At 33.8% G+C, this 21,668-nt stretch overlaps 1 protein-coding gene across 4 annotated transcripts in view; it reads left to right on the plus strand.

Moving 5' to 3' along the window:
- The window catches only part of TDRD3 (tudor domain containing 3), a 157,513-nt gene that overhangs the window by 118,504 nt on the left and 17,341 nt on the right, over positions 1-21,668 (plus strand). For 2 of the 4 annotated variants that reach the window (XM_081815006.1, XM_081815007.1), the window contains 3 exons: positions 906-1,756; positions 7,845-7,970; positions 18,956-19,041. In XM_081815006.1, the coding sequence (XP_081671132.1) occupies positions 906-1,756; positions 7,845-7,970; positions 18,956-19,041 (1,063 nt within the window). The remainder of the gene's footprint in view (positions 1-905; positions 1,757-7,844; positions 7,971-18,955; positions 19,042-21,668) is intronic. The other 2 variants (XM_081815008.1, XM_081815009.1) reach the window with 1 other exon arrangement.

Below are 21,668 nucleotides of genomic sequence, written 5' to 3' on the forward strand. Positions count from 1 at the left end.
AATATTGTGACCCTTGTGTATGACAAGAGAAACAAGACATGTACAGCAAAGACCAGTCAATATATTTGGTAATAAGGTTGTAGACATGTTGTGTGAAACAGCGGAGGAAGAAAGTGTAAATGACAAGTTACAGATCGAAATAGAATAAAAATCACTACATGAAATACAGCCATTAAGTTATCCATGAGTATATATTTACCATGTTACCGCTTTGGGTTACTAGTTGGACATTATCTGCACTATTGTGCTTCATCATATTTTTGACATTTTTTTCTGTATTTCCAAGTAGTACGTGCTCTTAGTTACTTTGATAAGTCAAAAAAATTATTTATTCTTCTCTGTGGTAGGGTATCTATTTGTAATCTAAACACTTAGCAATTCCAGATCCAGACAGATTTGAGGAGTAACATTTTTGCAAAGGCTAGAACTTGACTGACCGTGATAGCGTATGTATTTAAATTGAAGTGGAATTCAGGAAGGAGTTGAGCAAGGGTTGTTGTACTCGTGCAGTGTCATAGCAGCTTCTTAGCAGTTTGCAATCCTGTTTCATTAATGTCTGGGGAAATGAATTACCAGAATAGCACCTATAGATAGCTATATTATAAGAATGCGAACATTCAAGGGCAAAAACAAATTCCTTTTGGATTATCCACTATTTTCTCATGATTCATATCATTGCTTTATTTCACTTAATGTGGCTGACCAGGAAAACTGTCCATTAGAAATACAGAACTCTAAGGAAGCAGAGAGGGATTAAGACATTGAGGTGGGAAGGTAGTGGAAGATGCTAGAATAAGTAGTTTGATAATTTGTATTAATATAATAATTTTTAGGTATTTTTAAATAATTTGGTATTAATGTAGAGTCTTCATTTAATATGTATATAATAAACTTTTACTTTTCAGAACCTAAATCACAGCTGCAGCAGCTTCATCAGGGACAACACAGATTGTCAAATACTGAGCAAAATGGAATAAAAGATAATAATCAACCAAGATATGTTCCTCGAAATGATACCAGACAGCCAAGAAATGAGAAACCTCCTCGTTTTCAAAGAGACACCCAAAATTCAAAGTCAGTTTTAGAAGGCAGTGGATTACCTAGAAACAGAGGTTCTGAAAGACCAAGTACTTCTTTGGGATCTGACGTGTGGGCTGAAGAGAGAATCAAGTGTGATAGACTCTATTCTAGATATGACAGAACTAAAGATACTTCATACCCTTTAAGTTCTCAGCACAATGATGGTGCTTTTAAAAAAAGGGATAACTCTATGCAAAGCAGATCAGGAAAAGGTCCATCCTATGCAGAGGCAAAAGAAAATCCACTTCCTCAAGAATCCACTGATTATAATAATCAAAAACGTGGGAAAAGAGAAAACCAAACAGCAAATCCTGATCATTTTTATGACAGGAAACCACGAACAATAAATAATGAAACTTTCAGTGGTGTAAAAATTGAAAAACATTTTAATGTAAATACTGATTTCCAGAATCCTGTCCGAACTAATAGTTTCATTGGTGTTCCAAATGGAGAGACAGACATGCCACTGAAGGGCAGGCGAGTAGGACCTATTAAGCCAGCAGGACCCATCACAGCTACACCCTATGATGATAAAGTATTTTACAATAGTGGGCCCAAAAGAAGATCTGGGCCAATTAAACCAGAAAAAATACTAGAATCATCTATTCCTATGGAGTATGCAAAATTGTGGAAACCTGGAGATGAATGTTTTGCACTTTATTGGGAAGACAACAAGGTATGCATGTTCTAAAGTTATCATATACTAATATTACTAAATGTCACATTCTAGTGAGACCGTAGAAGGCCATTGCTTTGGGACTGTGAGTTTTGTTCTATGGCTGTAACTGTTTAAAGTCTTTGAACAAATTTATAGATGTGTAATTTATAAAATAGGAAAAATAAAATATTAATATTTTTTATGGATGCTTAGGGAGAATCAGTCACAAAATTTGGTTAGGTAAGATTTGATTTTAGATTGTATATCAGAACAGTATTTAAAAGTAATTAAGTGAAGTTAATCAGTTACTTCATTTATCATCAACTGTCAATGTTTCCTTTTCTTTCCAGTAAAGTTATATGATTCACAAGGAAGAAAATGAGTTGAGTGTCACAGTTAAATTCTGCAGATTTCGTTTAAATTTAAGAAAATATGCGATTGGCCTACTTAAAAAATAAGAACAGAATGGTTAATTATTTAGCTAACAATATATGATAATTATTAAGCCAATAATTTAAACATTCTTTTAGTTCTACGTTATATGCTATAGAAAGCAAAAAAATCATGAAGAAATGGGAAGGGAAAGACAGATAAGGTCAAGAAGGAATACAGTGGATCAGATAAAAGAGTCTGGCTGAGAGGGAGAAGATCAACAGAGAACAGGAGGGGGAAGAGGAGAGAGGGACCCTCAGAGAGAAGGACCTTTGCACATGTTTTCCCTTCTGCCTGATATGCTCTTCTACCAGCTATTCTTCTCGTCCTTGAGGGCTTGGCTCCAACATCAATTCCTGGAGAAGCCTTCTTTGCCCTGCCCCCTCCTCCCTCCTTCACTGTTGTCTTTCTCATCAGTTCCTTGTTCACTTTCTAAAACTTAACACAGTTTGTAAGTATTTTTAGTTTTGGTTCTTGGATCGATAGCTCCTTCCCCTACCATAATTTTCAGTTTCTTGGAGGCAGGGCTGTGTCTGTCTAGTTTTCCTCTGCAGCCCTGCTTCTCCCACAGTGGAGGGATTTCATAATTACTTCTTGACCATGTTAATTAGTTAATTCTGAAGGGGGCACTTATATTGGAAAAAAAGGAGGGTGGTAGGGGACCGGAGATATCAGCAAGATCATAGTAAAAAAAGAGGAGTTATAGTGTGAGACACCTGGGTGGATGTGAGGATCAAGTTAAAGAAAAAAATATTTGAAATAAATATTTCATAGGTAGAGTAGTTTCAGTTGATGCGGTAACGTTGTGCCCATGAGAGTTTGTGTTTGGCTAAAAGGAGTGGTGGAGGCAAAGTTAACTGTAGTTTTCAGGGAACTGAAATTCAGGCTAGGGAATGTGGTTGGCTCTTTTAAAAGGATGCAGTAGGGCCAGGGATCAGGAACTAGGCCCTATTGTGTTCAGTGAATGATGAGACATAAGCAGGGTGTTAGATATTTCCTGATGATAACAAGGAGAATGGTACAGGGTGGTATAACTAGATGGCATAGTCTTACAAGGTTTTTGTTTGAATGTGAGATAGCATCTGTCTAGAAGCAGCATCTCTACTGTCGAATTTTTATTCAAGGCTAGAAGGAGGGGAGGAGACAGCACTAGCTGTGTCTTTTTTTTCCCTTCCAGAAAAGCAAAAGCCTTTCCAGAAATACCACCAGACAATCTCATTGGTTGGAACTATTTTACATGGCTCTTCCCTGGCTGTTAGGAAGGCTTGGAAAGCAAGTACAGTGTTCTTCAACACCCAGACTCTTACCCTTACAACTCAGGCCACTCGCCTTCCAACATACAGGAACTATTTGATTTAGGTAGTGGGAGATTACTTATGTTTAGCTCTTCCTCATGGTAAAGGCAAGTAAAGGTGAAGTAGTTGGAAATCGGTGTTGGTTTATAGAGCTAATGGTGTCTATCTTGGAGTGGCTACTTGTGTCAGATGCTTCTGTGAAAGTTTGATTAAGCTGAGAATGGAAAATGTTTTTTTGTATTGGACAATGTAAGGTTATTGGTGATCTTGATGAGCAGAGGAAGTAAATGGAGTTCCAAGTTCAATAACTTTTGAAAGGCTTAGTATATGACTCATGCTTTCCACTGAAATCCCACAAGGATCATGCCCTAGTAATAAGTGCAAAACTAATACAAACAAGCCATTACAAAGCCTAAAACCAACCATTTACAGGCTCAAGGATATCCATTTGTACTCTGTCTGCTGCCAGAAGAAAATATAATCCTCTTTTTGTGAAAAATAACATTTTCTGAAACCTCTTGTGTATTTCATCTGCAATGTCTGGTATCCTATAAAAAATTAGGAGGCATGGTTAAAAATAGAGAAAATGAATGAGAAACAAATAAGCAACAGAATAATAACAGACCTACATATATTCAGATATTAGACTTAACAGATAAGTTCTTCAACAAATATTGAGTAAACAATAATTGAGTAGTTGCTAAGTGTCAGGTGCTTGGGATATATCAGATAGTTCGGGCTATGCTATCACCCTAATTTCTTGAAACATCTGATGAAATTATTAATAAAACTTTACTTTTAACTAATTATCTCAAAAAAATTCATCTGTTGCCTTTTCTGAATATATTTAATATAATATCATATAGTTTGTGAGAGTACCTAACAATTCCCAAAATGTTTTGAGCTTTTAGAGTATTCTTACAATAATTGGATGATCTTCTAAGGTGACTATTTTGATTTTAATTGGATGTGTACTTTCATTTTAGAGTGAGGGACTGTGGGCTCTCTGAAATTACACCATTAAACAAATAAACAATATTCATCCTTTAAAAGAGATGGGATTGGGGTGCCTGGGTGGTGCCTGGGTCATTAGGTGTCTGCCTTCGGCTCAGGTCATGATCCCAGGGTCCTGCATCGAGCCTATGATCCCATCGAGCCCCGCATCCGGCTCCCTGCTCCACGGGAAGCCTGCTTCTCCCTCTCCCACTCCCCCTGCTTGTGTTCCCTCTCTTGCTGTGTCTGTCTCTGTCAAATAAATAAATAAAATCTTTAAAAAAGTAAATAAATAAAAGAGATGGGATTAATAAAAAACTACATCAAAAACTAATGATGTAATGTATGGTGATTAACAAAATAAAAAAATAAAAGAGATGGGCTTAGTTGTCTTCTGAAAACACCAAATGATTTGTCAAGAATAGTCAACTTTCCAATTTTCTAACCAGAGACCAACCAAGATAAAGATTTAAGAAAAATATGAGTTATAGGGGCGCCTGGGTGGCTCAGTCATTAAGTGTCTGCCTTTGGCTCAGGTCATGATCCCAGGGTCCTGAGATAGAGCCCCGCATCGGGCTCCCTCCTCAGCAGGGAGCCTGCTTCTCCCTCTCCCACTCCCCCTGCCTGTGTTTCCTCTCTCTCTGTCTTTCTCTGTTAAATAAATAAATAAAATCTTTAAAAAAAAAAAAAGATATCAATTAAAGAAAACAGCCTGCTGAGATTTCTTTAAAAAAAAAAAGTTATAACTGTTAAGAAACTGTAATCTTAATTGCATTATAGTGCTGTAATGAAGATAATCAGCTAATTAGTATAATCTATCATTTAAAAAATTCTTCATACTCTCGTACCTTCTCTCAACCTTTCTTTCCATAGGAGGATTTGAGAATTTGGGACAATTCTTCTTCTCTCTCTAGACTGCCATAATTAGTTCGGTTCTTCCTGCCCTCTCAACTGGAATACTGTAACAACCTCCAAAATGGTTTTCTTGCCTTACACCTTATTCCTCTTAAATTTGTCATTGCAACTACTATCACTAATCCTGGTCTTATACCATGTCATTCTTCCTAGTTAAAATCTGTCACCTGTGAAACAAATCTAGCTGGTAGCATGCATATAGAGCCTCCATCTGCTGGCCCTTAGCCTTCTTGTCCCTTCTCATTTCCTATTGGTTGGCCCTTCTTACATCATGCCATAATTAACTCTAAACTTTTTCCAGTTTCCTGCACTCATCTCCATATTTTACATCTCATTAACTTTCTTTGGAACACCCTCCTCAGCTTTTTTACTTAGCTAAAACCTTCTTCATCCTTGAAGACTGTATCCATTGTCATCTGCTGCAGCAAGTTCTTCCCGAACTCTTCAGCCTTATTAAGTGCCATATCACTGCAGTATTAGTACAGTACACTCCACATTATACAGAAGGCATTGTTTTACACACATTGTTTTTATTAGATTGTAAGCTTCTAAAAGGATGTCAGCTTACTTGTTTTCCTAGGATATATCATGACTCTTGTTTGTCGAGCTTACCAGAACTGACATAATTATCTGAGAAGCTTACAATTGAAGCATAGGTCCAGAAATACTCACAGCAATTCACAGATCACAGAAGTGTGAGGTTAAAAAATAAAGGAGGGATAGATAGATGTGAATATATATCAAGAACTCTAATATAAGAAAAATTCCACATACAAAAAAAAAAGGAAGAAAAGAAAAATTCCAGCATGGTGTCTCTAAACTTGCCAGCATCCAGACCTAGGAAGGAAACACTATAGATTAACTTAATAACCTTTGTGATGTTCATCAGTAAAAACAGATTTTTTTTTCCTGGTATACTCAGGATAACATATTTTAGAAGGATGTAGACAGTAAGAATTTTTGTTGCCTGTAGCATTTTCTGATTCTGGTGAGCTTATGAAGAGATACTGTTAGAGTAGATAGTGTTATAATAAGAGCATCCAACTACCCTAGTTTGCAGGACATATTCCTTAAGAGTAAATAGTTTTTTGTTTTTATTCCATCTTCACTAAGCAACATTCAGACCTATAATTTGGGTCCTGAATGGGTTGACCTATAGTAGAGAAGTACTTCAATTAGTTAGTTGACCTACTTCTAGTTACCTTAACAGAAAAAAAAATTTTTTTTTTTTTTAAAGATTTTATTTATTTGAGAGAGAGAGAATGAGAGAGAGCAAGCACATGAGAGGGGGGAGGGTCAGAGGGAGAAGCAGACTCCCTGCCGAACAGGGAGCCCGATGCGGGACTCGATCCAGGGACTCCAGGATCATGACCTGAGCCGAAGGCAGTCGCTTAACCAACTGAGCCACCCAGGCGCCCCTTTAACAGAAAAAATTTGATAGTTAAGTTATATAAGTCAGTTCCTTGTGAGTTTGTTAATGTGAATTGGTTCCCAGAGCCAAATTATACTAGGTAAACGGATAAAATAAATGTATCTGGTCTTGCAGTGTGTCAAATCCTATAAATTCTGGGTATAAGTAATGTGTTTACTCCTTATCTGATATCCCTACTTCACCCCAGCTAACTGTGGTGACTGTGGCAGTGAGCCTTCTTTGAGATTTATTTTTGTCATATATTTCTGTTTGTTACATAAATTGCTCCATAGTTCTATTTTCTGATTAGTACATAAGAATTGTCTTACTAATGTTTTCAAGGGGCTTCAGTGGCTAACAACAAAACATAACACTAGTTCTTTTTACATCCATTAACATGTGAATATTCTCTACTGACCCTCTGTTCTGTCCTGAAATCTTACTACTGCTCAGCATATGTCAGAACTCACACAGATGAGAGAATTTCTCTTTTTTTTTAGCCAATTTATGATTATCTAAAGTTAAGTTTTCTTTCTTAAAAATATTATTCCCTTAAAAATTTTCTTTCAAATATTGTATATTTGAAAGTTGCTTACAGAGATCTTTTTTTTAAAAAAGATTTTATTTATTTATTTGACAAAGAGAGACACAGCGGGAGAGGGAACACAAGCAGGGGGAGTGGGAGAGGGATAAGCAGGCTTCCCGCGGAGCGGAGCAGGGAGTCCAATGCAGGGTTCGATCCCAGGACCCTGGGACCATGACCTGAGCTGAAGGCAGATGCTTAACGACTGTGCCACCCAGGTGCCCCTAGAGAGTAGATCTTAAAAGTTTTCAGCACAAGAAAAAAAGTTTTGTAACTATATGTGGTGATGGACATTAAGTAAACTTACTGTGGTAATCATTTCACAATATATACAGATTTCACTAAAAATTAATCTTAAAAAATGAGCTTTCAAAAAAATGCACAGTGTAACACTTTGAATATTTACGTTTCCATCAAATATTGCCCTCTGTAGACAATATCGATTATCATATCTAAAACTCATTTTTGTCTCCTCAGTTTTACCGAGCAGAAGTTGAAGCTCTCCATTCTTCAGGTATGACAGCAGTTGTTAAATTCATTGATTATGGAAACTATGAAGAGGTGCTACTAAGCAACATCAGGCCCATTCAGACAGAGGCATGGGTACGTGATCCAAATTCTGTATGGAGGCATAAGCTATTTTGAAGAAAATAGATAGCTCTAAAAGATTAGTCATAGCAATAAAAAATTTGCCAGTGGAAAAAAATATTTTGAATTTGCTTAAAACTGGCTACTCCTAAAGTAAGATTCTAATTAATTGCATTGAACTACAATAAAAGTGAATGCATTGGAATTAACTTTTCTTGTGTAATGCTTTGTTATATTATGCCTTGGAAATAGGTGCCCTTTTTTACATTTGCAAGTTTTTATGCATATTTTGTTCCTTCCCAGCTTGTTCCTTTAAATTTGACTAAATTATGTCCAGCAGTTGTCAGATTTAAATCTCTGTTGGATACATGTATATTCTTTATTATTTTAGTTACATATCAAATTAAGAAAAGCACTTTAAATTATATGTGAAGTCATGCTGCATTTACTATATATATATTTACATATGTATATGTACAGATCGACTATAATATGTGTTTAATAATTATTTGGTTTTGTTGACAAATGTATGTCAAAGCTCTGTGATAATTTTGATGATGTAATTTAGAACTGTTGGCCTCATGGGAGTCCATTTTATATAAGGACTTATGTGACTTTATATAGACAGATTCTCAGCTACATTTCAGGAAAAACAGGAGGGCAAGGCATATTAAAATTAGTTTCATATAGTTTTTTTAAATTTCCTTTCTCCAATTTATAGGTAGCTGTAATAAACTTATCGTTAGAAGTCTAATTTGTTTCTATTTCTCTAAAATATCAAAATATACTATGAAAATGTATTATTCAGACATTAGCCTTAACATTGAAGTATACAGTGTTTTCTCATTTGCTGACTTTTGTTGGTCTTCTTACATTTTTCTGTCACCACCTCAGTGTCCCCTACCCCTTCCCTCCCCCATCCCGTCTCCTCAAGAGAAATAAACAACAAAAAGCCTAGTACCAATAATTATGCTTTGGGCCATGGAGCTTTATTTTTTACCTTTTTATTCTAGAAAAACTATCATTTTCTAGATAATTTATCATTTCATATTTTATAGTATATTACTAATGGTTCACATGTTTAAGAGATCTTTTCCCTCACTCTCATTGTCTAAAGTTTAGAGACTTCTTCTCTAAAAGACTGAAATACCATCAGTATCTAATGTATGTCTTTCTTTCCTTGGAGAAACTTGATGTAACCATATCTTTGCCTTTCTGATTCTCATATGACTGGCTATTTTCATTCTCTTTTTTCCGTTAATACCTCTTAACGTTACTTTGATGGTAAAAGTAATTATTTATTAAGTCTGTATTTCTAGAAGGTGAGTCCTGGTTTGCTGTTCATAATGTGCTCTCAAATGTGTTTAACTATTACAGTCAAAGAGTCAAAATAGAGTTTTTACCTTTAGGTTTTTTAAATTTTTTAGAGGATTTGATAAGAGATTGATTTTATTCTTTTCTCCCTAGAGAAAAATTTAGCTTCCTTACTTCACCTCTTTTCTACTTCCTTTTTCTGTTTCAGGGTGGCCATAACTGATGAGCACATTTGTCATTCCTCATTGTAGCTCTTCCATTCAAAGGTGTTTGGTACTGAGCGATCATTTTCTTTCTACAGTCAGTGACTTTTCCTTCCCACCCCCCCTTAATAGTCCTCATTGCTTTATCATTGATTTTAAGTCCATGTAAATTTAGCTGGACAATGACTTTATCAGATGTCACAACCCATGTAGTGATTCTGAACCACAGCAATACTTCCATATTCTTTCTACCCATTTGTGAATATTCATCTATGCTTTATTCTATTTTTTTACCAATTTACTTTTTTGCAGTCAACTTAAAAATCTTTTATAAAATGCTTGAAATATTTTACAGAAAGAAGCAGGATACAATCACTAAATCTTTTGGAGATTCTGGTATTTTTTCTCCTGTGATTATCGATATTTTATGATTTTGCATAAATTAATATATTTTTGCATCATAAACGTTATTGGGGATAAGATCATTCTTCTTTATCTGCATGAATAACTGACTTAGTTTGTAGAAGCATCTCCTCGATATGCAGAAGCCACCAGTTTAACATATCTTCATTCATCTCCATTTTAAAAAAATACATATGTGCATATATCCATAAAAAGCCCCTGAAGAAAAAGAGTGCATGCAGTTGTCAATACATTTAATGTAGAGTTAGTGTTGAGTTCTCTTGGCCTCTGAGAGTATTAATGTTGGGGTCTATGAGCACTTTTTCTTTTTATAACTGGAATTGTGATAAGTTTTAAATTAATCAAAAGCAAATAAATATTCACTAGATCAAAAAGAAGATAATTCTAACTGACAAGTCCCACTAGAAAAATTAAAGGGCTGCAAAGGTACAGGGAAGTTTTTAGAAGCCTTAGCACAGTTGTTCACTCACACCATGGATTGTGTAATTTTTAATTTTTAACTCTTGCACTATTGTTAAATGTGATATTATATTGTATCTTTTATTAAAGTGTTTGTTATTGGTGTAAGATTTCGGAAGAACCTCGTTTTCCTAAATGTAGCAATTATCATTCATTGAAGATTTTTCGAATAGTTTGCAGGAAAAACAACCCAAAACCTGCATATAAATCAAAAGCTTTCATAGAAATCAGTTGCCTGTATTGTCTCCTAAAGGTGTGAGGATAAACCATTAAATAAAAAGCATGAAATAAAGAGACTCAGTGACTAAGTTATTAGTCTCTTGTATGGAAAATTAAAATAAAAATTTAATACTTTAAGAGTTAATATTTTTCTCCTGAAGTTTAGGAATTATTCGCCTTTGCTCTGTAGACTAAATACTTATTTTCCCTTTCCATTTGGATACATCTTTTTACTTCCAGAACATACTCACTCAGTGATGATATTTTAGATGGTGAAAATATATGCTCTGATTATGATTAAATACTTTATTTCCTCCAAAATGATTCAGTAAACTTTTTGGTAACCCATCCTTGATTTTTTTGTATTCTAGCTAGATTTCACCTGGTTCTTTTAGCTGTCGTTAAATATTCTCTTTTAATTTTAGTGTCTTTATTATAATGAACTCTCTATCCCACATAGTGTGGGGTTCATAACTTATTCTTAACTGGATAAATGCTCTCACTCCCCACCCCCCAGTGTTCTTTAAACATTGTACGATTTTCCTTATTTTTCCAAAGTAAATGAAGCATTAGGGAGTTTCATATTATCTGTAAAATTATATAGGAAGAAAAGTGTAATACTATTTTCTATTTCTGATGACTGTTTGAGAAAACATTAGGAGTAGAGCAAACTGCTATTTGTTTCCTGCAGGCCCTTTCCAAATTGGTTCCTTTTAACTCTAAAACTAATACCGGGAAACCAGTAAAAAGATGCCACAGGCAATTTGGAATTACTGTAAAATACCCTGGTGCTGCTGCTGAGACAAACCTTTTGTGTTTTTAGAATTTAGTTGCTTCTGAATTGCTTTCCTAAGTCTGGAGAGACACTTGTCAAGTCTTGATTTTCCAAGTATTTTTATGACCTGGATTCTTTGGAGGCTTTTATATCCCAAGAAGTGTTTTAGAACTTGCTGATTTCTAACCTTTTTCTTTATAAATTCATAGTACTTCTTAATATCAGGAAAAGATCTGGTTCAGCTATTGTTCCACAAAAATAATTGTGATTATGTAGATAATGCTTAGGTCTAAGGCCTTAACATACACACCATCTTGGGTATTAATTCTGGACAGATGGATTGTTATTGCCTTTTAGATGATCATCCTATTTTAAATGTTTTTCTGTATTCATCTATTCAACAAATATTCATTGTACCTCTATTAGGTGCCAGGCAGTGCTCTAGGTGAAAGGTATTTGTTAGAGCACAAAACACAAAACTCCCTGTGCACTGCAGAAAGTTAGAAGAAAGTTATAGTTCCAGTTATGTGAAACAAACTTAAATATTTCATGAGGGTCTTTTTTCTTTCTTCTTGAAGCTTTAAGATAAAATACAAGTGGAAAAAATCTTGTTTACTGAAGTTGTAATTTTAATGTTTAGGTCTCTTTATTCAACCTTTGAAGATAGGATTAATATGGAAGAAAAAAGTATGACTTAATGAATTTTATCTATTTTAAAAGTTATTATCTATCTATTTAAAAAGTAAAATTTGTTTTCAGGAGGGTTTGGGTTCTGTTTTTTTTAAGAATTATGATACATATTTTCTTTTTCAGTTTTAGTATACTTTATCAAAAAAACTATCAATCTCAAGTTTTACTTTTGAAGTAACTTTGCACAAATATTTTATAATGACATCCTCGGAGCACATTTGAAAGTTATCTTTTCAAACTCAAATCATGTTCACAAAAAACTCTAAACTATTCTATCACTAATAAAAATACTAAAAAGAAACATATAACCAGAAAAGCCCTAACCTATTTAATAAGGAAGAAGATTGAGAGTTATGATACATAAATTAATGAGTTAAAATGGATCCTAAATGTATTAGAACAAGGTCATGTTAGTAATTTTAATGATGTAGTGATAAAGTTAGGTTATAACTAGTTTGTATTTGATATCAAAAGATCATAATAGATATTAAAAAGAGGACAATTGTTATAGAAATCATTAACTTCAAAGGAAAATTAGAATTATGTAACAGTGAAGTTCTGCCAGTTAGTATCCAGTAAAAAGTACAAGCACATATTTGATCACAGTCCAGAGGTTTTTCATTCTTGCTGATAAATTCTTGAATAAATTATTGGGTATAATTTACCATACTTAAATTTCTGCACTAAAAGCATAAGTTGATTAAGGTCACTGAAATACTGAAATACATTTTCTTCTACCAGACATATTTCGGGAAACTTTCCTTTCAGATATTGTCATATGGACAGTGCTCATTGTGTTCTGTTTTGTTTTGTTGCATTGTGAACAGAGTTAATCAGAATGAAACTGTAGGGCTAGCTTAGCCCCATTTAAGAACATAATTTTCAAATCACAGGTGATGGAATTTGGGGATTCCATGCAATATCTTCAAGCTTTGATTTAATAAAGTTTGGTTGTATTTGATATTCTTTATTTCTTCATCAATTACCCAGCCTTTCACAATTCCCACCAGAGGTTGTGGAATATACAGAAGGACTTTACTGGAGATATGAAAGCTGCTCACATAGAGGGAGAGGTTATTCATTCATAAATGCATGCCATATGCATAGATATGTCAACTTAATACTTCTGGTATCTACCCCCTGAAGCCCATATTTCATTTGTAATAGCCAAACCTAACAGATTATTATGAAAATGTTGACATCTAGTTTTGACCCTGCTATATTATTCAATAGACATTTTATTTCACCATTTAAATTAATACTAAGAGAATAATATGCTAGATAATAATTTTAAGAACCTGTACAAAAAGCATTGTTTGAATTCTGCTATTTGATAACTTAATATATTGTAATCTACTCTAAAGGAACTATATATATCAAAACATCTTTAAAAGGTTTCTGGGTAATCTGAGTTGTTCTTTATTGAGCAGTGAATGTACAGATTATATTATTATTTCATGGTACTTTTTCCAAAGGTGAAATAACTTCCAAAGTGAAGTAACATGTCAGGGTATTACCTAAGATGTGCTGTCTGTCTTTTTAAAGTTACTATAGTCATACTACTGAGATTTGTTTCTAACTTTAATTACAATTCATAAAACAATTCAAGCCTTAAATTATTTGAATATTAACATTAAGAATCAAGTTAGCATACCTGAAAAATCCGCAACATTTTCTTTTTGTATAAGTGAATACCAACAGATAATATGTTAATCTTTTATCTTCTAAGTCTCACCTTTACTAATAGCAACCTAGAGGGTGGAGCCCTGAATTATGATGTTGGTTAATTAGGAATTAAATTCATGATGCTTTAGATTTATGCTGAATATTATATGATTTACTTTTTCCTTCAAAGTAGTCTTAAGGAGGCATCATGGTTAAGACCTTCAGCTGAAGGGTGCTGGGATTGTCAGGTGAACTTATTTTTCCTTTGACCTTTTTGATTCAGTAGGCTCAAGCCTTGTTTTCTTCTAAGTGTAAATTTTTGTTTTTTCATTTACTTTACTTACCAGCACTTTTAAAACTGTAATTTCAATTACAGTTTCAATTGCACTGAATTTTACCATTCCTTTGCATATAATGCAAAAGACTTGCTAATATACTCACTGCACAGGAAATAAAGTAGTAAAATAAATGAATCTGAGGAATATTTTCATTTGGTTTTATTTCTGTTTCTAAAGATGTCACTCTTATATTGGGCATGTGCCTTGACTAGACACTTATGCCAGTGTATTTTGAAGACTTCTATAAATCTGAAGAGGCATTCTTGAATTTAAAAAATGCACACAGTTCTATTTTAGTTTCTAGTAAATTTCTGACCCTCTTCCATCTGCACCTAAAAAAGCGGAAAAAGAATGTTGCTCATTGCACCACAGACTTTATTCGCTTTCAGATGGAGACCCCGCAGCTTATCTCCTCTGAAGTCAGTGATTGTGAACCTTGCTGGCGACGGGCTACAAGGGGACTTAGGATACATATTTGATTGCATACCATAGTCTGTTGTCAGTTGTCCATTCTCTTTGTTAATTTTACATGGTCATCTTGTGTCTCTACCTAATACTGTTTTTCTATATTCTTACTTCAGTCATCTGGTTTATTAGTCATCTCTCTCTTTTTTCACTCTATTTCCAAAACAGTCTTGTATCCTCTTGGCTTTTTTTTTTTTCCCCACTCTTTTTTTTTTCCCCCTTTAGAAGGTGGTATCTCTTGATGTATATGGACTACCCTTCCTACTTATCTTAATTTTTCTGAACTTTACTGGACCTGTACTATTTATTCTAGAATCATGAGCAATAGGCTTCACTATCACATCTCTAGGAAAGAGTGGAGTTGATCTGTCTCTTTGTGAGAAATACTCCAGTGTTATAGAGCTTCCAATTCCATTAAACTTGAGAACTACTAGCAAGAGTTTTACACCTTGGCTTGAAATAACTCCCTTAGTAACCTGTCATTGACTGAGAGCTCCATTGAGAAGGGAAAGGAGGTACTACAACAGTGAGTACATTTTATTTGCCTTAAAAAAGAAAACCCATGTAGTTTATTAAGAGTAAACATAATTGAAGAGGCTCTAGTTAAGCAACTTAGACTACTGTAAGAATACAAAAGTCACTGATTTTTTGTGTATACTTTTTAATGTCTAGTCCATCTAGCTCAGGATTTTCTGAAGTGTGTTCTAAGAACATTAGTTCCACTTTCTGGTTAAATAAATTTGGAAAATGCTGGGTTAAAAAAATTAAGTATGCTTTTTTATTATGGGACTTAGCAAGACAATATGTATTTTATTTTGTTTTTTGTTTTTTCCATTTGTTTAGGTCTTCTGTAATTCCTTCATCAGTGATTTGTAGTTATCCTGCAATCTTACTAAATCACTTATTAGATCTATGAGCTTATGTTCATTTGCTTTGAGTGCTTTTATTTTTGATTATTTAGAAATTACTGTTGAACATTCACATCAGTGATATATATTTTAATCTCTAAGAGAGAAAAGTAGTGTATATTGCTTCACAAACCAATTTGCTTATGGAATTCTTTTTTTTTTTTTTAACCTGTTACAGAGAGTCTATGGGATATATTTTAGAAAAGATTTTAGCCGTCTTGTTACCTTCTTTCTAGTTTTCAAATTTCCCAGCTTTAAGATACGATGAAGATCTATGTTTAAATATATTGTTTTAGATGTTCCAAACATCTTATTAGTAACATAATATTCCATTTTTATGTTACAAATAGAGACTAAGTATATAAAAGACAGTTTTCTCCTCAAACATGTTTTAAGATTCTTAACCTTTCTTTGAATAGAGGACAGAATATTCCTAAAATTTTAGGTCCCTTCTAAGTACTTATGTCATTAGTAATAGTGTTTTAGTACATAAAAATAAAATTAAGATCTTATGTTACATATAATTATACATAACTCACTGGTCTTTTAATTTTAGCTTAACTCTAATTCTGAAAACTTCTATGTATTAACCTTTAGAAATTGTCATTTATGAAGACTACCCACTGTAGCTTTTATAATATTGCTGTCCTTCTCTGTAATTCTCACCTAATAACCTACATGATATTTACATGTTCCAACAGTAACACACTTTCACCATTTATTTGGATTTTGTATTTTTTATTCTCCAATAAACCAGCCTAAGGCAAAATGTGAAATCCCTCTTTTTGTTAAGATATTTCAAAAGAAAGTGTCAAAGCAAGTTAATTCCACTGGGTAAGTGAACATTCTTAAGTGAAGGAGAATCCTAAAACACCAAAAATTCTATTTTGTTTCAATATTTATATTGCTTTTTTACTAATACGCTAGTATGTCCTAAAGCTTTTGAATAATATTGTTTTAATTAGTTAAAAGCTTGTTAAAAACCTCCTAGCAAATAAGCAAGCTCCTATACTTAACTGCTCTTGATCTCCTGTTCTTGTTTTCCTGGTAACAGTAGTTAAGTGAAATGAATTGATAATCTTGGATATAATTCCAGAGCTCACTTGAGTGACCTGGAGTGGGGGGGAAATTCTTATTTTAAGAAACCTGCCCTTTTCAGGCACTTATAATTATAAACAAGGACAGAATTTATGGTTGGATAATAGCTAGTGGGAGTGCATAGGAACTCTATAAATAAGCAGTAGATACATACTGTAAGTACCAGGTATTTTAGAACTTGAAGGGATTAGAATTTTAAGTGAGCACATGAACTGGCTTGATAACTGAAACAGTGGAAGGAGGTCAGAAATTATGTGTTGAATGATTTATGTAGTTCTGGTGGTCACCTTTATTACTGAAGAGTCCTTTGTCAGACATCAAGCCAGAGCATAACAGTTTAATAGGATAGTTTTTCAATAAATATTCTTTGAATGCTTTTTGTAGCAAAGCTACTTTGGAAAATAGATTGCCCTATATACCCAAGGGATTAAAAGGATATAAGAGAAGTAGAAGATATATTTCTTTCCTTTCAGAAGCCACCTAATAAATATTAATAAGGCCTCCATCAGACTGAGATGGTTCCAGTCTGGGAACCATCGTTGGCATGGTTCTTGATTACAATTTTGTTATGCATGTTAAACGAATAGGATAGCATGAAGGAAGTAAGTGGGGGAAAGCTAACACTGACTTTTCGAAACTATTATTAACTTTTTAACAACCTTTTATTGGCATTTTTATCTTGCCTGAAGTACACTCATTTTTTCCCAGATCTTGTGATTAAGAAATTAGGGTAAACCCTCTTGGTCATGCTTAACCAAGAACTAACTATAGAAAGTAAGATATTAGGAGTCAGTTTAATTCTGTTTCTGTATGGTTCAAATTTTAAAATGTATGGACTTGTGTTCTTTTTTTAAATGTTGGTAACCATTTTTGGTACTATTTAATGAGGGATTTAGGAGAATATAATGACTCTTTTATCTTGAAGAGACTTATGTAAATAAGGCTGAAAATAGCATGGAAAAAAGTACACTAATTTTTTTTACCTCATAAAGTGATCAGAGAATATAAATATTATTATTATTATTAGGAATTCCTGAATTTGACCATGAGTATGCAAAACAATTAGATTTTTAAAATATGGAATTGAAGTCTTAAAGCAAAGGGAAAAGGGAGGCATATCAAGAACCTGAGAGTGTTAGTACTTACTGGAAATTTTTTGTTTATTCTAGGTAAGCATTTTTTTCTCTTCTATTTTGTTCCCCTTCTCTCCTTTTCTTCTTCCCTTATCCAGACTCCTCCTCCTTGTCCTCTTTCTCTTTTGTTTTTATGTCTGAATATTTGCCTTTTTATTCATCTTAAAGGTTTCATGTAGCTTTTAACTATTAGGTTGGGTATGTTCCATCTCAGATAAGACCAATCCTCAAATGAAGTCTCGTTAAATAGGGCATCTTTTCAAGTTCAAAAAGCCTCTAAAAGCTTTGGGCACAAATAAATTGATGTTCCTGGTTGATCTTTTATAATCCCTGATTATAATTGATGCTAACTTAACACTAGCCCTACTTATAGTAGTTCTCATAAATGCAAAGACTGTTAGAGACTGAGATGTACTGGAGCTGAGAACAAAAAGATCTAGAAATGGCAAGAAGTTGGTTATATGCCCAATTGATTTGAATTGTATCCTTCCATTCTTAGGAAATAAGCAAAGAAGAGAAAAAATTCTCACTGAATGTGTTTAAAACTTATTAGAAATGTAAGTAATTGAGATCAGAAATTAAAATATATAATTCCCTAAGAAAAATTAAGGAACTATTCAAGAAACTAGAGACTGGAAACTCTAAATTTTGTCATAGAAAATTAATTATAAAAGGCTACATTAGAAACATTTTAGATATAATTTAGAAATGAACATAAGATTTACATCTCAAGAAGATGATACACTTTCCTATTGTTGAAAATACTTAAAATTGGCTATAAAAAGACGATATGTGTCCATTCTAATGATTATAATTGCTTTAGTGAAAATAATCACTGAGAGAAGAGCATTAAGATAGGGAAAAAAATGGCCAGAGAGTAGGTTAAATGTTGAATTGGTATCTTGGTTTTTAGGTATTTTTCAAAATAATTTTTATAATGGTATAATTTGAAAGGTTTGACTGAAACTGCTAAAAAAATTTTCAAACAAACTGCTTTAAATAATTTCACTTATAAAAATAAGTTTTACTTCCTGAAATGAGATTTACTATACTTTGAGATTCCAGTAAATTTCACATCAGTGGCAAAGTACTGCCAAAATTACTTCTGACATCATTTACTACTTACTGCCATCTTGACCCAAGGCTGAGACACATTTTCAGAATCTGTGTGCTGTATCCTGAGAGAATTTGATAGAAAGGGGTCACTGCAAGAGTTAAATGGCTGCTCTGCTTGGCCTTTAAAAGAAGGGGAGAGGGCAAGGCTGGTCTTGGGCAAATTACTCCCACCTCCCTTTTTGCCCCTGCTTCAGCTCCAGGGGAGCTGGAAATGCACAGGAGGAATCAGAAGACCTGGGTCGAGTCCCGGCTCTGCCACTTACTACCTATGTGACTCTGGGTAAGTTACTTAATATCTCTGGGTCTCAGTTTTAGTACAGGGTTGTTCTGAGGATTAAGTAGTATGATCAGTGGAAATGGGCTTTGTAAACTCCCAAGGTGTATGGAAACATAAATTTTTGTTATCAAAAGCTTGGCCTTCTTCCCTGTTCTTCTATAGTATAGTGTCCTCAGCTATGTTATTTTTAAAGCAACTCAAAATACTTAATTCCTTTTGCTTCTCCCTATGTCCTCTCCATATTGGAATTCTTATTCCTATCCTCTGCATGCTTCAGAGTAAAGTATTCTAAGAATATAAAACCAGTCTAGTTAAATTAATTCCACAGTGAAGTGTGGATTACTGTTACCCCTTCTTACCTTCACATGCCTACCTTTCTCCTTTAATCTTCTCAGAATTATGGGCTTAGAAACATCAAGAATCTAATGCATGGACATTTGGACAGTGTTGGGGAGAAAGGTTTTTGGCAGAGGGAAGTCCTTTAAATCCTGTTACCCATATCACACCTGCATCAGTTAATAAGGTTGACTGGGAAAATGGGAATATGTTGAGCCTCTAGTCCTTTCTTTTTCTCTGCGGGAAAGGAGATGGAAATAGTTCAGAATTTAAAAGTTCTTCAGAAGTCTCACTGAAAACCTAGATCCTTAGCTTGAGGAATAACCATAGAGAGAAAAGACAAGGAATTTAATGGGCATTTCTTTGGTCCGCTTTTTGAGTTATATCTGACTGGGCTTCATCTTTGCTTCTCAGTAAAGTAAGTTCTAGCCCACCCTCAGCCAAACTACATTTATAATGCCTATGATCTTTACTGAGTGCTTGGTTTCTAGAGGCTGTGTGGAGCTAAGGAAGAAAGAGAACTTGCCTTCTGGATCACATCTGGTTCCAGATCAAGGGATCTTTATGAGGGCCTAAAAAGACCTTATATCTCTACTTGGTCCAGCCCTCCCTAAATCTAAGAATACTTGATCCGGCTATGTGTAAATAATAGTAATAATAGCCACTTACATGAACTGCTTGCCATTAATGCCTAATTATCATGGAGCACAATAACAGTTAATCATGCCATGGTTAGATTAACTTAAAGATTTTTATTTTATTTTATTTTTACAGTCTTGAACCGTTGACTTATGCTCAATATGGTTTCTTGCTGAAGTAGCAGTGTCATCTTTCATAAATAAAAATTAGAGAGAAATACTGAACTCCAGTAGTATTCAAATGCAAATTGAAACAATTAAGTACAGTGTTAAATGTATGAGTGAATGGGAAAAAATTAGATAATGCTCATGCTGGCAAAGATGCCATGATGTGGGTACTCTTATACGTTGGCGATGGTGGTGTAAATTGTGTGATCCTTCTGATTTTTTTCCAAACCTTGAAAGTGTTCATACCCTTTAAACCAATAATCCCACAGTTGTTAATCTCTCCTAGGGAAAGAGCAAAGGAAATAAGCTAATTGCTGAGAGATGATCATTGCAGCATTGTGATAATAGTAAAAACTAGAAGTTACCTAAATGCCTAACAATAAGAGAATGGTAAAATAAGTGATCTTCCATCTGCTGAATGAAATATTTTACAGCTGTGATGAAAGATCATTATGAAGGCTGTAATATCAATGGAAATATTTATGATGAGTAAATAAAAGCAATGTATAGATTTGAATGAGAATATACAAGGTGAAGTGGTTTAGTGTAGTAGAATTATGTATACTCTACGTGTGTGTATACATACATTTTTTCAATTTTATAAACTTTCTGTAATTTTGTATTACATTTTTTATTTGAAAAAGTAAGCAAAATAAAATTAGCAAGAAGAAAGTTGATCATAATTAGGGAATTTTAGTCTTAAATAAATCCCCAAAATTTGCAAAAAGGATCTGAAAATATAGGAGGAAAAACATAAGATAAAACATCAACCTTTCAGTTTTTAATTTTGCCTTTGCCTTCAGTGTGGTTAACAGCAACATGATTATGGTTTTTCATGGATAAAATACCATTAGCCTTAAACTTGTTCCTATCATTAGTAAATGAAATACTCCCACAACTAAACAAGTTGAATTACCTATACAAAGTCTTATCACCTACTTTCACTCTATCCGTACAACCTATTTCCCAATTCCTTGCAAAATTCTCCCTTAATTATACCGTTCCCAAAATGCTTACGCACCTTCAGAATTTAGTCTCTTCCAAGTGCTTTCAAATACAGGCAAAATACATTTCTTCTATGAAATGTTTCTTTAATCTGTACTTCCTACCATGCATAATTTCAGGAATATGTTACTATGTAGTTATAATATTTTGTTTTACTCTTTGTCCCTGTTTTAGTATTGATACATTATTAAAATATTAAGTACAAAGTGAAATTTTTATATTTGAGGTTTTCCTATTATCATTTCAAACTTGTATCAGTCTATTCCAGAAATCCTTTTTTTGAGCACTTATTAGGTGGCTTTACCTCGCCACTGAGAACAGTGCTGGGCACATATCCTTAGAATGATTATGTGCTAGACAATGGAAATGCATAGATGAGCAGTCTCTGCTCTCAAGGAGTCCTAGACTCGCAGAGGAACCCAGGAAGTAAGCCAGCATCTGTTTATCCTGAGCAGAGGACAGAGTACCTAACTCAGTCAGGAA

The sequence above is a fragment of the Leptonychotes weddellii genome, chromosome 3 (genome assembly GCF_054177405.1).
Source record: "Leptonychotes weddellii isolate Sample4059 chromosome 3, ASM5417740v2, whole genome shotgun sequence".
NCBI classification, from domain to species: Eukaryota; Metazoa; Chordata; class Mammalia; order Carnivora; family Phocidae; genus Leptonychotes; species Leptonychotes weddellii.